This window comes from Gouania willdenowi, chromosome 6 (genome assembly GCF_900634775.1).
Source record: "Gouania willdenowi chromosome 6, fGouWil2.1, whole genome shotgun sequence".
NCBI lineage: Eukaryota > Metazoa > Chordata > Actinopteri > Blenniiformes > Gobiesocidae > Gouania > Gouania willdenowi.
In genome coordinates this window covers 49,843,352-49,861,931 of record NC_041049.1, presented here as the reverse complement: position 1 = coordinate 49,861,931, position 18,580 = coordinate 49,843,352, and the positions used below count along the sequence as shown (strand labels likewise).

General features: G+C 38.7%; 1 protein-coding gene across 1 annotated transcript; it reads left to right on the top strand.

Moving 5' to 3' along the window:
- The first annotated feature begins 698 nt into the window (after nt 1–698).
- On the top strand, nt 699–12,183 carry LOC114464255 (carbohydrate sulfotransferase 1). The gene is made up of 3 exons (XM_028448305.1): nt 699–833; nt 8,505–8,675; nt 11,069–12,183. Exons 2-3 carry the CDS (start codon nt 8,537–8,539, stop codon nt 12,181–12,183), a joined length of 1,254 nt encoding a protein of 417 aa, XP_028304106.1. The 5' UTR covers nt 699–833; nt 8,505–8,536.
- The last annotated feature ends 6,397 nt before the right edge of the window (nt 12,184–18,580 follow it).

Sequence of the window (18,580 nt, the reverse complement as noted above, 5' to 3'; positions counted from 1 at the left end):
TTTGGAGATTTTATAGTATAGACGGCGTGTCTTAACTCCTATAACAAGACATGTTTTTAATTTCCAGCCTCGACACACGTCAGCCAAACCTCCGAGTTTAGTTACTCTTTAAATCAATGGAGACTGACATCCATAATGTGTGTCCAATCAAAGTGTAGGCTTTGATTTATCTGGACACGGATGCAAAACTAATAGTAGTTCTCAACATATATATATACAATTGTTATACAGTATATCTCTTTGGATTTCTTATTTACTCTTATCGCCTTCACACATCTTTGTGTTGATGTGCAGTTATCTGTCATTTACCTGGGATGGCACTGGAGGTGTCCAATCAGATTTCACTCCATGCCTCTAACTACAGCCCATCAACCTTTGATTCCAATGTTTGTAGCAGCTCATATGGAAGCTTAACCTTAAACAATAAGAAACGAATGTACAACAGGAAGAATAAAAATGCTTTTGTCTATTCAGTGAGCGTCTGCTTTTACCTGCAATGCAAATAAAATCCTAATAACGAACGCTTTTACCGAAAGTCACTGCCATCTTAGTATTTATGCCACATAATAATCCTAATTGCTTCCATCCAGTCTGGATATGCTGCTCCAGTAGCCTGAGACTTGCCTCCTCTTCTCTCAGCCGCTGCTCTCCATCCATGGTGCTGCAGCTTCAGTGCTGAATTCTATCCAAGTGTGGACACCGGCGGCACCTCTCTCTCGCTCTTTCTCTCTCTCTCTTCCTCTCTCTTTCTCACACACAAACACACACGCTTTTACAAATGCAGCGTGTGAGAATGGAGATGGAGCGGCAGATAGACATCCACAGCGCTGATGGTAAGAAGATACATTTGTTCTCAGCCTTTCTTTGTTGTGCATTTTTCACATGAGAGCAAATGAATCCACTCTGTCATTATGTGAAGATTTACACTGTTCATGATAGAAAAATGTGTTGTTTTGTGTCTGCGTATTTACTAAACCAAATATGTTTATCACCACTGTGTCTAAGTCTGAAAGTCACATCTTATAGTAACCATGTGATACTTTTCAGCTACTACTTCATTATCAGTGTGTGCATGTATACATGTAAGCTTTGGTTTTGCTGTTCTTTTGTAAATTTGTGTAAAAACTTTATTTCATAATCACACAATAGTCTTCAGCAGTCAGCCATGTGTGTATATAGGATCACACTTGTTTTCAACCATGTGTGACGACAAGAATTTATATTATTATGGTACTCAAGTCTTTAATTAATGAATCTAAAAGCTGCGTTTAAGGTCCGTATGTGAAGCACGTGCCGAGTACTTCATATAACACACGTTTGCCATTTTTAAAGATCGCACAAAGCCTTGACCTATTGCTTCATTTTCTCAGCTTTTTCTTTTTCTTTCTCTGTCTGTGTGCTGGAGGAATTACGAAGGACAAGATTCATTTTCTTCCCCATCACAAGAGCTCCTCTGTAGCCGCGAGCTCAGATGCATTTCCACTGAGTGCATGGATCGGCTCTGTTCTCCGCCTATGGCTGTCAGTGTGTTTGACTGTGAGTGTCTCTGTGTGTGTGGTTTACATTCAGATAGCAATAATGAATATAGGTAAAAAAAAAAAAATAGAAATAAAAACAGTAGGATGACAATCTTCTAAACGCTTGAAATCAACCATGTTTCACTGCCATTATAAACCTTTTGTTTTTTTTATAAGAGTTGAATTTGGCTTAAATAAACAGCCTCAATCAAAGGACTTTTGAACACGTCATGGTGTTCTAATAGGGGAAAAAATGGTTGTCTCCATCCCCTTCAGCACTCACATCCCAAATCCCACAGTCCATCTACCTTCTAACCTCTGTTGCTGCCTTTATTTTACACACAGGCAATTACCTCTCCGGTACGATTTCCCTGCTAGATATTTTATTTTCACAGCCACAACGTCTGCGCCCAGTCAATTTACAACCAAAAAACCTGACAAGAAAATGAGCCCTACACAGGCTAATCTTTGCTTGATCCCTTCTCTGGGCTTTTATCCTTTGTAAGCACTATTGTTATGATGGGAAACCTAAAGAAGAAACAAAAAAACAGCTAAGACCATCTGAAACCTCCATGCTTCCTTCCAGCTGTTGACAGACTGTCTATTATTGCTGCTGATGTGTAGAAATCCATAAGCCAGGGAGAAAATTACATTGCGTTCATTTATTGAAGCATCTTCATTCTCACGGGGGCAAGGAAGGTGCCCAGCACAAGGAGCTTGATACCCTGATCCTGCCTGGAAATGAAAAAAAAAACCTGTCACTGAGGAATTATAAGATGAGTCTTGTTCAGCCAAATGTGCACTATATGGAGGATGGATGGATAGGCTCTTAGATTGATAGTTGTTTCTAAAAAAAAAGAAAAAAGCTCTGTAAAGGAGCACTGAACAAATAAGTGGGTTCCCAACAAGTGAGAGTCCAATTTTCTGAGTTTTTTTCCCCCTTTCTATCTAATCACTGTAGAATTACAAAGCGCACCTTTTGTATGCGGGGGTTGAAATTAGATAAAGACAGTTGTTTGTGTTTTTTTTTACACGCTAGTTTAGCATTAGCGGTATAGAAATGTTTGTTTACGACCTTGCCGATTTACTCATAGTGGCACACATTTTACTGACTACCCTCTAAAGCTGCCAGCAACGATCCCTGACAGTTTTAAATCAAACATGTATTTCAATCAAAAGTTATTCTCATCCTCTACTGATACCAGTGTGTCCCTAAAAAACACTAACAAAGGGACATTTCTGGTGTTTTCACGGATTAAAAGCCGTTGGAAAAACAATGGCAGATATTGATGTTGTCAATCTCTACGAAAACTATAAAACAGTGAAGAAACTCAAGAAATCATAGTAAGAATGAACTAAAAACGTTTCTTAAAGAGCAAATAAACCCCGAGTTTTTGGCTGTCGTATACCTTTAGAAAGAATTTCCTTGATTGGGGACGGGGGTCTTGAGGCAGTTAAGACACACTCAGTATATTCTTTAAAATCTGCAAAGAACAAGCTACGCTGTGCTAACTACTCAATAATTAGCATACCTTTTTATTCAGAATTATCTCAATCCAACCTACACTCCCCACAGATTGCAGAGTCGACAGGTGTCAGTCTTTATAGGAGGGGCGGGGCCAACAATGATGGTTCGTGACATAAGAAGCCACCAAAACATCACAAACCACCATTCTCAGCCAATAGCAAAATTTGATTGTAATAGCCAGGTTTCAACCCATAAAGGGCAGTCACTCTTACACAGTGACGTGCCGTGACCACTAGGGTTGGGTATGCACGCTGCAAATCGAGACCACCATTGACAATTTCATATGTTTCTGCTGTCAAGTGTTAATTCAATTCAATTCAATCAATTTTATTTGTATAAAGCAATTTTGAACAAAGTCATCTTAATGCGCTTATCAAAATATAAAATTCATAATAAGAAAGAAAAAACCCAACAAAATCCACATGAACAAGCATTTAGCCATCTAACAAAATCAATATCATAAACACCATTAAAGAAACATAAACAATTATTTAACATAGCCTCCATACTCTCCCAACAAGATATATCTCATGACACGACAGCATCTGTTGTTTGTGTTGGAAACACAGAAACATGGAGAAAAAGACAACAACTCAGAACAGCCTCAGTGAGGAGCATCCACAAAGCCAATCCTTCCTTTTGTTCCATTCACTGTGAAAAATATGAAACATGTTCTGACCTTACCTTTGCTGAAGTTCTGGTAGCTCAGGTGTTGGTCTCCCATCTTTTAAAACCTGTCGTTTTTCCTCAAAAAAAGTTTCTCTATTGTCTCTAGCGCTGCCATCCACACTGTAGTGTTATCCCGCCCACTCGCTAGAGAACGTAGCAGCAGTGGTCACATGGCATCAATTAACTAATGCACTGTGAACTTACGTATAGCATTTAGCATAGCACGGTTACGTCCAAAGGCAGCTCTCTACGCTGCCTTTGGACGTAAATGGTTGTCATCTTGGGAACCTGACTGCACATGCGCAAACTCGTAAAAACACGCTATGGGAACAGAGGCAGAAGAGCAACGTACCTTTGGGAAGGGGCGTGGCCTCCCTCTGCCTTACAGCGGAGTTAAAAAAATTTAAAAAAAAGACTGCAGCTGTTCTAAAAAATAGCACTGTTTAGTAATTTGGGCTATGAAACGCACAAAATGTGGACACTTTCAAACTTATAGGTACTGTAGGCTATTGGAAATGGAAAAATAAATAATTTATAATTATATTATAATTAAAACAAATAATCAAAATATCAATTCACCCTTGGGTAGGCACTGCCTACCTTGCCTACCCTGACGGCACGTCACTGCTCTTACATTCTTACAACAAAATAAACCAAATTAAAATACTTAACTAAAATGTCAAGAGTTGGACAAGAATCAAAGAATACTACGCTATACACAAATACATTGATTTTGGGGTTTAGTTATTTTTTAAATATCCAAAATGTAACTTCGAACATTGTTGTCTGTACTCGTGTTGCAAATTTAACGTGTAAACATGAGGCATTCCATAAAAATTGCAGCGAAAATCTTACAAAGGATGATGCTTCTTTGAATTATCTTTATGACTGGAATGAGATTTGAAACAACTCAAAACGAAAGCACATCAGGAACAGCTGCTCAGCTCTAATATTTCATCAGGCAGCTTCAGGATGGACTGACTGTAGTCCATCAAGAGGTGCAGCAGAACGAGCATTTAACTTTCAGTTTTGGTTTTGTTTAGAGCGTATTATACATAAAATGCACCCAAACTGTCACTTTATTAGATTATAACTTGCAATGGGGAAAACATTTTGTGTGCAGCAGAAATGGTAACATTACATCGCCTGCCAAAGAGCAACACTGATCTCCCTTCACACTAAAAATTCAAAGTCAATCTGCTCCCTGTGCTTCATCATCCTGCACTGCTGTCATCAAAATAGACACAATTTGTCTCTAAATGTGTCAGTCTGTCTGTAAGTAGCAGCGAAAAAAAACTTAGTTTTACCCCAAATTAGTTCATTCTGCGTTGAATGTTTTTAGCTGTATTCAAACGGAATAGTTCATGATGTAACCTCGATTTCTTTCCCCCTCACCCGCAGAGTAAATGTCGCTGCTTTGCAGCTGTTTATGATTAATGGAACATCAAAAGCTCTGTGTGATACATTCCTGAGGATATGAATCTGCCAGGGTCACATAAACATCATTAATGAACGAGAGGCACTCAGAGTGACAGAAAGAGGTTGGAGAAACAAACAGGAAAGCAATGTTTATTTTTGACGGTTGCCTGATGTATATTTACCTGAGGTTTTGATTATCATTGCCTCGTCACAGTCACTCCCAGTGATCGAGAGCCATGTTTTTGCCGAGGGATGTGATGTGATTACCTCTCATCGGTTGTGGTGCATGGGGACAAATTAGATGGCAGCACCTTTTTTTCTCAGTCCATTTGGAAAATTACATCTCCCCTTGCTTATTCATGCCCCATAGCAGAGACGTGTACAAAGGCAACTTCTCCACTCATCCTTCTGAGGACAGCTATATTTATCCTAGTTTGTAGTTCTCCATTGGGCTCCGAGCCTTGATTACCCAAAAGTGAGGAATGCAAAAAAAACAAAAAAGAAAAAACGCAATTATGCAACAATATACACTGGACACGGTGTTGTAAGGTAGAAAGAAGCTCTCTTTCTCTGTACAGGGATCTTTTAAAAGTAAATAAATAGATCCTGAACCATAACACAGATCATTTAAAGCCTTAAGATTATGAATAAATCTGTTTCAGGCCTTCGGTTGCCTTAGCTTGTGTTAGTTTTTGTCAAAATTTTGTCCTATGTCATTTTTAGTCTAGTTTTAGTAATCTAAACTGACATTAAGATTTTATTCCACTAAATCAGTTACAGATATAGTCAACTAAAATATAAAGAACAAGAGTTAATGCCTTTTTTTAAATCTTTACTTAGCATTGATCATCCCTCTTCTTTCTTGCTTTTTGGCGTGTTGCGACCACCTTGAATAGGTGCATATCGCCACTTATTGTACATGTTTTATTTCCTTATTTTCCACTGACCAACCTGATAATGGATGGTATTAATGTTTGTAAATATTAGGGATATCCCGAGACAACTTTTTCACTTCCGATATGATACCAATATTGCGGCCTTGCATATCGGCCAATATCGATATTGATCAGATATATCAGCACGAATTATCTAGTAACAGATTGGATGTGCTCAATACTGATGATCACATCAGTTCTGATTGGATTTTGTCCCATGTGACGAAATTATAGTTTTGTTATTATTTGACAAAAATATCAATGTATTTTGACATAGTTTTCATCCACAAGTTTTTTTTTTTTAGAAAAAATAGCCGTAGTGTAGTTATTGTCACTTAAAAAAATATAGCAAACAAAAACTATGAACTAAGTTTTTAGTCTAAAATTAACGCTGGATTCTAAAAGGCTGAAACACTTGAGAAATTGAACATGTGTAGTGTATATACTGTATTGTGCATTCAGGGTGTTTGAAGAATCTCATTCACAGCCAGTTTCATACGTTCTGCTTAACCAAAGACGGATGGATACACGTGCAAATTTACCCCAACGGCTTGTAGAAAAGAACCCCATTAAACTAAGGTTTGCTACATAAACAGATAGGTTTATTTGATAAAGTGAGAACAATAATCAATATTACAACAGCTCAGGGGGTAAAAGATGACTTATTCATGGGCCTGATAATGCAAAGCTAATTTGCAGACCAAGTCACGGTTTAATGTTTTTACTTTAACTGAGACAGCATCGGCACATTAACGGCTAACTGCTTACAAAAAAAAAGGGACTATTTTGAAACTAATCCTCCAGCATCACAAGCGACCAACACAAACAAGCTGTGGGATCTCTCGTTGCAACATTTCTTATTACAAACACAAAAAACAATGTGCACTGAAAACACCCCCTTACGGTTAAATTAGGCCTAATTTCCATGAGTGCCCATTATGAGGCCGGACATTTTTTACTGGAAACTGAAACAACAATGTGAAGGTATAGCAATGTACTCTGCAACTCAGAACTTGGCATTTCAGAGTTGAAAATTGATACTGTAGTATTTACATTAATGTTTGTGTGATTAAGACTATAATGATTCAGAATTGCATGTATTATGTTTATTTTTTTTTCAGCCACAACTTATTTAACGTGATTCACATAAGGCATTATAACATGACACAGGTTACAAAATTAAAAAATTAATCGAATTAAATGATAAAACCCCCAAAAAACAAGAACAAAAAGAAGAACCCCAGGATCATCCCGTGGGTCCAAAATGTTATCAAACCATTGCAGTGCTTTTACAAATTTCCCTCTTAAAGACATTTTTGTTAAGATTTCAGAAATATGATTTTAAAGCTACAAAGTAATTGTTCTAATAGTACAATGTATTGGCATTTGTTGCTCTAAATATCACAGGAATAATCTATTCTTTGAACGTTTCAACTTAAAAATTCAATATCTTTGTAGCAGAAATGAAATGAGCACGTGTACTCATCGTAATGTATTACCAATAAACAATATGTGAACATTTATTTGAACATTTTTTAACTACTTTTTATAGCCATTGAGAGACATCCATCGCACTTCACACTGATACAGCAGTGGGTAATATCCAGTATCCATATACTGTGTAAAATATGTTTGTTTTATTGGTGCATTGGTCCCCATATGTAAATTGACACTTTTGCAATGATACAACATTAATAGTAGTTGTTTGTTTAAATAAAAACATATACAGTGGGCCAATAAAGTCAAGAGAGATTGTCACGGATCTTGTATTTCTTCAATTTTCTAATATTCGCTCCAACAGTCGATGTCTTCTCACCAAGCTGCTTCGTTCTTGTAGATTGGCTCATCCCAGACTTGTGCAGGTGTACAATTTTGCCCCTGATATCCTTAGCATCTCTCTGGTTATGGCCATGGTGGAAGTTGGAGTCTGACTGTTTGAAGGTGTGGACAGGTGTCTTTTACACAGATAACAAGTTCAAACAGGTGCCATTAATACAGGTAACGAGTGGAGAAGTAACAAGTCTGTGAGAGCCAGAATTCTTGCTTGTTTGTAGGTGCCAAATACCTATTTTACGCAAGAATTTACAAATGAATTATTTAAAAATCATACATTGTGAAGTTGAATTGTACCAACGATGAAAATGACAAACCTCTCTCATTTTTTTTAAGTGGGACAACTTGCACAATCGGTGGCTGATGAAGACTTTTTCGCCCCAGTGTAATTTTATATTTTCTGGAGCCCTGAGCTATTGCTCGAGGTCTCCCTGGGGTTTGTTGGACCTCAGTGTGAGAACCACTGCCCTAGATAACTAAGAAGCAAAACTGTCATTGAGCAAAATGTCCTACTACTCTAACAAAGCTGCTCCGATGATCATCAGTGGGAGCCTATAATAACAAAATGTGTTTTGTTTCTTTGTTACTTTCCTGTGGTGCCAGCATGAAGGATGTAGATCAGGGGTGGAGGAAGAATGGAGTGCTCCTGGAAGACGGTTCTGCTGCTGGTTTGTGCATCTCTGGGGATTCAGTACACGGCCATCCGCACCCTGAGGGACTCCCTGACCGGACCCTGCCGGGGGGTGTACCACTGCCACAGCAGACGCCACATAGGTGCAACCCTGACCATCAGTCTTTATTGTTCCATAACGGAAAGCTAATGATTTTTCGTTCTGCTTCATATGAGCATACACATTTCCAATTAAATGCAAGTACTTAAGCTTCATGTGGTCAGCAAGAGAATCATACTGCACACAGTTATCTCTGTTGCAGCAGAGAGAAAGGGAGAGAAAAAGTGATCATTAAACTAGGGGATTCCTCATGGATTAGATAGAGAAATTAAATATGCATAATTTGGTTTACAATTATCTTCCAATTTATCTTCATTAATCCCATCTCGTGGCCCAGATGGGGCTCTGAAAAGGTGTTTACAACACTAACATTCCCTTTGCAATCAAGTCCTCATCAGTAGTAATTATGTGGTTGCTATATTTAGAGATCCCCTCTTTGGTAGCCTGTCAGACAAGCTTTGAACTCATGCATGTTCACTCTTTAAATCATTTAAACTTTATTGGCTTGCTTCAATAGCTCACTCAGAAATAAATTGAATGGATGATGAATCATTTTTAATTTTTAAGTAAGTAAGTAAGTAAGAGCGCTTTTCGCAGGTAAAAACCACAAAGTGCTTTACACAAATTTCAGTATCATCCCGTCTAAAGAGAACATGGAAGAACAGTAACAAATAACATGGGAGACAAGAACGGGAGAACTGTGGGTCGCCAAGAGCATTTGAGGCGCCCCGTATTTAGGAAAACAACATAAGGAGAGGTGAGAGGGAAAAATCAGAATATGAACTGAATTTCCAAAAGGAGAAACAAAGTACAGAACCATAGAAAAATCCGCTCAGCTACAAAAGTGGTAAAGGGCTGGCGAAAACGAAAGCAGAGAAGGCAAAGACTCAATAAACTTTGCTCTCCTCTGAGACAGTCAGATGTTATGGTTCAGAGCAGAGAGTTCAGCTGGTAGTAGGGGATTGGGAGGGGGGAGAAAGAGGACAGAGAGTCACATCTGTAAACATCCCGGTGAAATTGGCCACATCCTTGAGCGTGTTGGGGAGACCAATTGGTGATAATGAATTGTTTTTGTTACAGGCTAGCATTCTTTCCAGTAGCCTTGAAGTCTCTGGTCAAAGTAATCCATTATTATGGGATCAAACAATTGGCCGACACATTCTTCCATTCTTTCCAAGATCAATTCATGATAGTCTGAGTTCAATGCCCTGCCCAAATCTTTAGTGATGACTGGCAGCCTTCCCAAAACGGCTGCCAACGTAATACAGACTTTACGATAGATCAGATAGCCACCAGCTCCAATTAGCAGCATGCTACCATGATTCCAATCATGTAGATATCGACGTCCTCAACGGTAAATAGTGACAGACAGACGACCTTCCTGGAATCCCAGAAATCCATCATGTATCCAGCTGGAAAGTTCCATCAAGGCTCACCTTGGCCTGGTCTTTTCATTGAAAAAAATTGATAAATAACATTAAGTGACCAGCTGACCAATTCCATAGTTTCGGTTTTAGATTAATATGGAGAGACAACAGCTGACAGCAAGGGCAGATAGGGAGGAAAGCAGGAGAAGAAAAATGCGACCGCCTTCGTCAAGAAGCAGAAGACAATCATACAAGCTCTTGGTCAGTCAAGAGCAGATGTTCTCAAACCTTTTTTGGGTATTTCCCACTTTAAACAAAGGTGAACTTTCAAGCCCCACCTGCGCCCATTGCAGGGAACAAGTGACATTTTAATAAATAAAAAATCACAAACTAAATTAAACTAATTTAAAATTGCAGTAGTCCAAAATACAGGAACCAATATCAAAAACAAGTGGTATGTTCATCAACCTGTCAAATTACATTTTTCAAAAAAGTTTAACTTTTGCTTCTACAACAGATTTTGATTCTGTGAAGTTCTTAAATTAAAAAAAGGAACCACATACATCTATAAAAGTGCCCTGTATGTTTTATGAAAATGAAGTGCCATCGACTTCCACTCTAAAATGCATTGAGGAGTGAAGCAGTTTAACAAGGTCTGATGTGGTTCACTGACACCTAGTGACCAGGCTTTAACGTGCTATGAAATGTTTTTTTCTTTTAAAAAAAACAAGATTAAATAAAAGAGATTTGGACATTTTTTGGATCGATATGATAATTGCGCGGTAAAATTTCACTGTATATCACCAAATCAATATTTTTCTTACACCCTTACAAGATATATTCTTATTTTTTTTTATTATATTCCTCAACAGGATTGGTAAAATTAGGAGACAAATTTCACTATAGAGATACAATGTACTGTATATGACATTACATAAGTGTGCAGGAATGGGGGGTACATGGCTTCAGGTTAAATGTCTGAAGGGGTACAGGACTGTGTAAAGTTTGGGAACCACTGGTCAAGAGCTATGAGTGCTAAATGCACTTTGTGAATTTGTTCTTTCTTTAGATTCTCATTGGAGAGATTTTTGTGCTGATGGTTGGATTCCCATTGTGACGCCTCGTAAGCACATCTTACTGTTTGCCACAACACGCAGTGGCTCCTCCTTCACTGGGCAGCTCCTCAACCAACACCCTGACGTTTTCTATGTGTTTGAACCCCTCTACCACGTCCAGCAGGCCTTCACCAACTACAGCAGCCGGCTGCGTCGCACTCTGGATCACAGAGTTCTGCTGGGAGCCTACAGAGATCTCCTCCTCAACCTGTACACCTGCGACCTTCGCTTCATGGAGAACTATATCCGTCCTCAGCCTCAGCATCACGTCACAAACTCTTTCTTCCGTCGCAGCTCCAGCCATGCTCTCTGTTCTCCACCTGTGTGCTCGGGAGCTGATGAACCACCTGATGAAACCTGGTGTCCAAAGAAATGTGGGCCTCTGAACCTCACCTTAGCCTCTTTGTCGTGTCTGTCCAGGGGACACGTAGCTTTAAAGACTGTTAGGATTCCAGAGGTTCGGGACCTGCAAACTCTGACCGAGGATCCACGTTTGGACATGAGAATCATTCACTTAGTCAGAGACCCAAGAGCCATCCTCGCATCACGCATGACAGCCTTCAGCGATCAGTTTCGTGCTTGGAAAATATGGAACGCGACAGGACGGCAACCTCGGTACGTGGACCTGACACAGATCACCAGCACCTGCAGAGACATGATGGCCTCTGCAGAAACAGGCCTCCAGAGACCAGCGTGGCTGCATGGGCGTTACCTATTGGTGCGGTACGAAGACTTGGCCTTTAACCCAAAAGACAAGGCCACTGAAATCTACAGGTTTGTTGGACTAGAGATGGAGGACAGAGTAAGGACGTGGATCACAAAGAACACCAAATGTAACGTGTCTTCTCTATCGGAGTGGAACTACAAATACTCCACCAGCAGAAACTCCAAAGAAACAGCAGAGAGTTGGAGGCTTCGTCTCAGCTTTGACATCGTGAGAGCGGTTCAGATTTTGTGCAACGACACTTTGGCTCTACTGGGATACAAACAGGTCCAGTCTGCTGCTGACCTCCGAAACCTCTCACACAGTTTAGTGGACCAGTGGACATTTCAAGCGTCTGTGCAATAGATCTGATGTTTATTTATGTTCAAGAATGTAGATTTTGTCTTTTTTTAAATAGCTGTACAGCTTTCAAACATGTAAGATTAACTTAAAACTTAAAGTCAGCGCAGTTGAATGTGTGAAAAAGTGGATTTCTTATGTACAGTAAATAAAATACAAAAAAACACTTTGTTCTCCTTTTCAATTAATTTAACTGATGTTAAAACATGAATAGACTTAAAAAGTTCACACGAAAAGGTAAAACATAAAATTAATGTGGGAAAAAGGACACAATTACATAAAATAAGTGTTTGTCTACAACACTCCTGCACAACTAACATCTAAAAAAAATACTAAATACACCATATTTTTCGTCACAAAAAATATTCAAGATTAATTATTTCAGTCAAGGATTTTTGTAATGTTTAATTTTTCTTCTGTAAATCTTGAATTTTCAAACTTTATAATAACTAGAATATAAACTGACGTCAGGCTTGGTACATTTGTACTGGTAGCAATAAATGTAAAACTAAAAAAAATATCATGAAGAAATGTTCTTGCGCAATTAATCCTTCTTAAAGGCTTTTTCCCAGTGTCTGACATTTAAAAATCAAATCTTGTAATCCCTCTGTTTGGTTCATCATTTTATTTTTTAAATCCTATTGTGTAAATATTAATAGCGAGGCGTGTTTTAGTTTTATAAGAAGGCTCAACTCCCTGACCTGTGGTGGTTGATTGCAGCTGCACGATGGTCAGGAGTAACGTCTGGATACAATATTGGATGAGATTCTGTCCACATCATTGATCTCTGCGTCAGCACAAAGAAGAAGAGTGAACCATCTTTTCACACAAGCTTATTTATTTGCACATCAGTGCTGATTTTTTAGATTTTGGTAGAAGGGGAATTAGGGGGGTCGTTTTATGCTGCACCTGTATCCTGATGTGAGCTACTGTTAAGGCTCATGTGAATAAGGAGTCACTACAGGCAGAAAAAAGACTGGTATCTGCTTGTGACAGCCACGTGCCCACATGAGCTCTCCTGGGGCTTTGGTGAAATTGTCTTCAAGTAATACATTCTTAAACACCCAGCTGTGTGAAGATGCGTGGGAAAAACGAGCGTCGGTTTGTCTTTGAGCTTAATCTGCGAGGCCAACACAAACTAACCATAGAGCAAATATTTATGACATCAGGGGCCATGAGCTTCATTGGGTTTTTTTGCACAAAACAGCAAGAAAGTCTGAGTCAGCAACTCAATAATTACTCATTTCTTCTGTACTAAATACAGACAAGCATTATCAGTTTCAATGAAGAAACACTGTGCTCATGCTTTGTCTTTGTCAGAATTTTTATTTTTGGACTCTGTGAGGCTAAAATAAAGAAATAAATACATAAATGAAATAATTTATTGGCCTGATGTACTTTCATCGTCTGTATATTTTAGCTTCTAATTTTACATGCCCTCGTAGGATTTGCAAAATGCGTGAAATATGTTAAAATCAAACATTGGTGAACTCACAAAACATGTTATTTAAATTTTTTTTAATGGATTCAGACTTGACAATAATGAATCTCAGGAGAAGCTCATTTTAAATAAAGTTTAGTAAATGAGAAAAAAGAAAAAGAAAATGCTCAGGGTAAAATCATTTGTACACAACTGTATCGTCGCAATAATCATGTGTATTTTATTTTACAATATAGAAACGCCAATAAGTGCTATATTTTTTTAGACGACATTTTAAAAATAAATATGGGTCTTTGTGAATTACTAGAGTTTATTAAGTATTCTTTTTTTGCGCTGATGATGCTTATTTGTGGAATACATCCAGTGAGGCATCATTAAATCCTCATTTCTATGGAGATATTTATAATGTGATCTAAAACTAGGTTGATGGGGAGGGGGTTGGTTAATATTGGAATTCAAAAATTTAGTGTCGGACAATATGGGCACATTGGTTATCCGCAAAAAGCTATTATTGAATCTCCCTAATGTTTAAGCGATTAGGGCCTGTTAAATCTGGCTACTGCAGAGAAACACTTTCTTACTGCTCAGACTTGACACACAAACTGACAAGTAAGTCAGAAAATATTCAAGGGAATATATATTCCTGGAATAAACTTCCCTGTCAGATGTCCCTGTCCAAGTGCAAAAAGGTGCAGTGAAGCTATTTCCTCTATAGATGTATTGAGCTCATATATAGCAGAGAGATGTTGGCGCATAGAACACCCACAGCTTGTGAAATATGCAGGCTAAATCACTGGCCTGCAGCCTTTCTTCTACTTTTAGCTGGTGAAACAGTCCAGGTTGTAAGAAGGTTCTCTTGTAAAAGAAAAAGTACAAGAGTCTTGCATCAGTCTCTGTTATTAAAGGTTGAAATGTCAAAGCAGCTGGAAGACAATGGACTGCATAACATGTGAGTTGAGTGAATTTCAAAAATTGCCTTCGGATGTGTTAAGCATTAGTTATTAGGTGTACAGTGTTGGTTACATTTTAATGAAGTATCAAGATAAAGGCAAAGTGAAGATGAATCTAGTTAGTAAAATGAAGCAGAAGAGCACCCTCAAGCTTAAATGTTCAAAGACGGAGAAGTCTTTGTCTGAACTCTCACCTGACAGTAAAATATGGCACTTTTCCTGCAGGGATCAATAAAAACACATATACCACAATAGGTAAGTAACACTGTTTCCCAACTCTCACTTAAAAGACACATCATTTGTCTTAATTATTATTTAAGCCCAAAAAAAGTTCATAAAACAATACTTTCTGTATTCAGTTTTAACGCAAGCATCCTGCTGTGTGGAGGCCTGGTGCAAGTTCTGAAACGCTGAGTTAAGTATTTCAAACCTTCTCAGATGATCTGTGGCAGTGGCGCTGCCAGGATTTAATTCCACAGTATGTACAGCACAGAACCCCCCCCCCCCCCCGTGACTGCAGTTACTTCAATCGCCTGTGATGAGTCGCTTGAACATAGAGCCGCTTTTTGGTCACTCCATCACTTCATCGCTTCAGTGTGTGTGTGTGTGTGTGTGTGTGTGTGTAGCCGGTGAAAGGACTTATCATAGACAGCTATGCTTTTACGGTTTAAATGATCAATATACGGAGTTACTAAAAGATGAGTTCTCTCAGAACTACCATGGTTACATGATGTTTTTTAATTTGGAATTAGTTATTCCGAATTAAATCAATTGGAATTAAAATGTTCTGCTTTGTGTTTACATGGTAGCAGTGATTCCCAAACTGAGGTTTACATGAAAAACCGGTTTATTCGGCTTTAGTTAATTCCGCTTTAGGTCTGGGGGTTGGGAAGGCTCTGATTGGACAGGGGGCGAACGTATCACAACAAACATTTTATTGTCGGCTGTAACATAGAACACCACACATGAGAACTGTTTTCACTGTTATTTTGATTGTAGTTTTGAAGCAGCAGCTCGACAATAACACACTTTGGTTCACGGAGCGGAAAGGAGATATGAACTAATCAACGGTTAATAAAGCCCAGTAAAACTCCAGAAAACAATGACCAGGAATAAATAGTTGTTTACTGGTAAAGATATTAGCTCTAACAACCGTTACATAGATGAAGTTGGTGATATTACAACCTGTGCAGCATTATCGGGACGCATTTACTCTGTCTCTGGGTCTTAGTATTACCTGTCCGGTGAAGCCAGCTCCATTTGCTGATCTCCATGTGTGTTTAATAAGTCTATGTGTCCGTGTTAATTTCTGCACATTTATGCCTCCATCCATCCACTCTTTTCAATAGATCCATGTCTTTTAAGGCTCTAATTATTATTATGTCGACTCTAGTTCGAACGGCCATGTTAGATTATGTTGTCACCAAACGCGCCATCGCCGCAAGTCAAGCATGTGCAAAACGACCAAAATTAACTTAAATCGGCTTTAAGTGTTGTTAACTGTTTACAAGAAAAGGGAATTATTTAATTCGGATTCCTCGTGTAGGGAATCAAATGCTCCAAGTTGAACTCTGACCTAGACACTAGCCTCGCCATTCAACGGAGTCAGAAGGTCTGTCTCCCACTGTGAAATGAAAAAGATGCCCCCAGGGGGACCTTCTCCCACTTCCCACCGGAAACAAAGAAACAGGAGGATCCAAGAAGAGTTTGCTCCTGTTACGCCTTTATCACCTTTATTTACCATAAAAAGGAAATGGTCAGCCAATGTTTATATGCTAACTTCTCAAACTCTGGGCTCCGACATCCTGCGGATTTGTCACCTCCAGAACACTTGCCAGAGGTTCCACAGGATGTTGGAATAACATGGAATAATTAGAACAAACAAATATGTTAATATGTTTGAAAAGTCACAAAAGAAAAGATTGTTCGAATGGTTCCTGCAGAAATTAAAATTGCAAATATTGTCTGTTCCAGGCCACTCGTTTCAGGTAATTCTATAACAACAGAATGCTATTTTAAAATGTTTCATCATTTAAAAGGTGCTTGAAATACCAGAAAACATCACAAAAGTTAGTTTAAGGTATTTACTGTTAACCTAGCAACTAAAAAGCATAACATGAATTTTGACATTCCGGTTTATGAAGTACTAACTATGCTATTTTTCAGCCGTGTTTGGTATCAAATTGTCCCATAATACATGATGTTTCAGGATATGATGTCATTGTTTAAGTGTTATGTTTAGAGCCCTCTGTTTGTCTGTCATCACATACACATGCACCCAAAGACACGCCTAATACAGCTGTAAGCAGGCACCGCGCCAGCATTTTTTCTCTCCCGGTGCTAAGGGGGTGCGGGATTGATATGTGGGGGTGCTGATAATTAAAAAAAAAAAAAAGATATTACTTATATAAGGAGTTTCTCATTTTTTCGTCAATAAAAGAAGTTGTGCAACACAGAATGTTAGATATAAATGTAGTTTTAACTGAATTTGGTCAAAGAATAATTACCAAATTAGTTAAGCATAATACAAGTGACCACAAGATAATGGCAACAAAAGAAATAATGAGCAAAAGTTACCAATTCAACACCTGACAGCGACTCTTTCGCCTGCCAATAATCAGACAGTAAATCTAAAATGCAAAACGTCAGGAAAGAACTAACTCACCCTAGTTGTTTTATAGGGGAACGATGTGTTTGTTGTTGTTTCTGCGTGTTTGGACAGACAGGCAAGATTGCTGAGTCGAGGGTTTGCTCGGTTTCTCAGGTGACAGAAATGAGTAAATGTTTGTAGAGGCTCCCTGGGAGACGGGAACTCTTTTTTTCTCAATGATCCATTGCATTGGACTGAACGCTAAAATGATGCGTGAAAAAGATGCCTCCGCCCCATCACACACACACACACACACAATAAATGATTAATAAAAATACTTTAAAATGTAGCGCCGTCCCTGGCTGTAAGCCAACACACTGGGTCTGACCATCCAACAATTTCTGGACAATGACGAAGCTCCTCCCAGAGAGAGGCGTCTCCAAATCCTTTTAAAAAAAGGTTAAAAAAAACTTCAGTTTTGGACGCGGTGGCTCAGGCCGTCCAGAGAACCATGCCCGCACTCCGAGCCAGACGGTGCAGTGTGATGCAGAGCCATTCTTCAAACAGGCGGCTGAGGCCAAAATTCTAGCCGCTGAAAGGGGCCACTCTCTGAGCATATGGTAGTGAACATGACCTGTTTGTTCAGCCTTGCAAACACAGAACGCCTCCAGGTCCAACCCGGACCTCATCTCAAGTTATGGACCAGCAAACATTGGACCAGCAGAACTGACTCACTTAAACTACTTATACAAGACATCCATTCCCACAAACACACAATACCCCAATATGATTCACATATCCACCATGTCATACATGTCTGTCCGTTCTCCCCTGTCTGTATTCCCCTCTTTATTTTATGAGTTCGCTTTATGATTTTATTCTTTGATTTTACAATATTTAGTTTAGAGTAGTTTAGAATAGTGATTCACTTTACTACATATAATCCTCAGTTTTATTAGCTTACAAATGCATTTCATCATGATTTAATCATCATATTGTTCTTGTTCCTTATTGAATTATGCAAATAAAAGGTTGAACTGTAATTGTTGATTCCTCTGATTTATTAAAGCTGTGTATTAAGGTGTAGATGTTGCTGTATGAATCCTATTTCCCTGGTTTCAAATTAATGGGTTTAGTCAAAAAACGTAGAAATATTTCTCCTGTTAAAAGGAGTGGCACCCCGGCATCCTTTGAGCTAATATTAATAATCATAATTAATATTCTCATTCATATAACCCATGATTAATAACTCTTCCTCCTACACCCGATACCAAGACAAGACCAAGACTTTTGGCAGCCGAAGCTGAGTTGAAAATGACAAGGTTGAACAGTTAAAAAGCATTCTTGCTTTACCTCTAGTTTTCTTTCAAATACCTTGGGCAAACAAACAAAAGGTGTCTGCATCTCTTTTAATGCATAGAA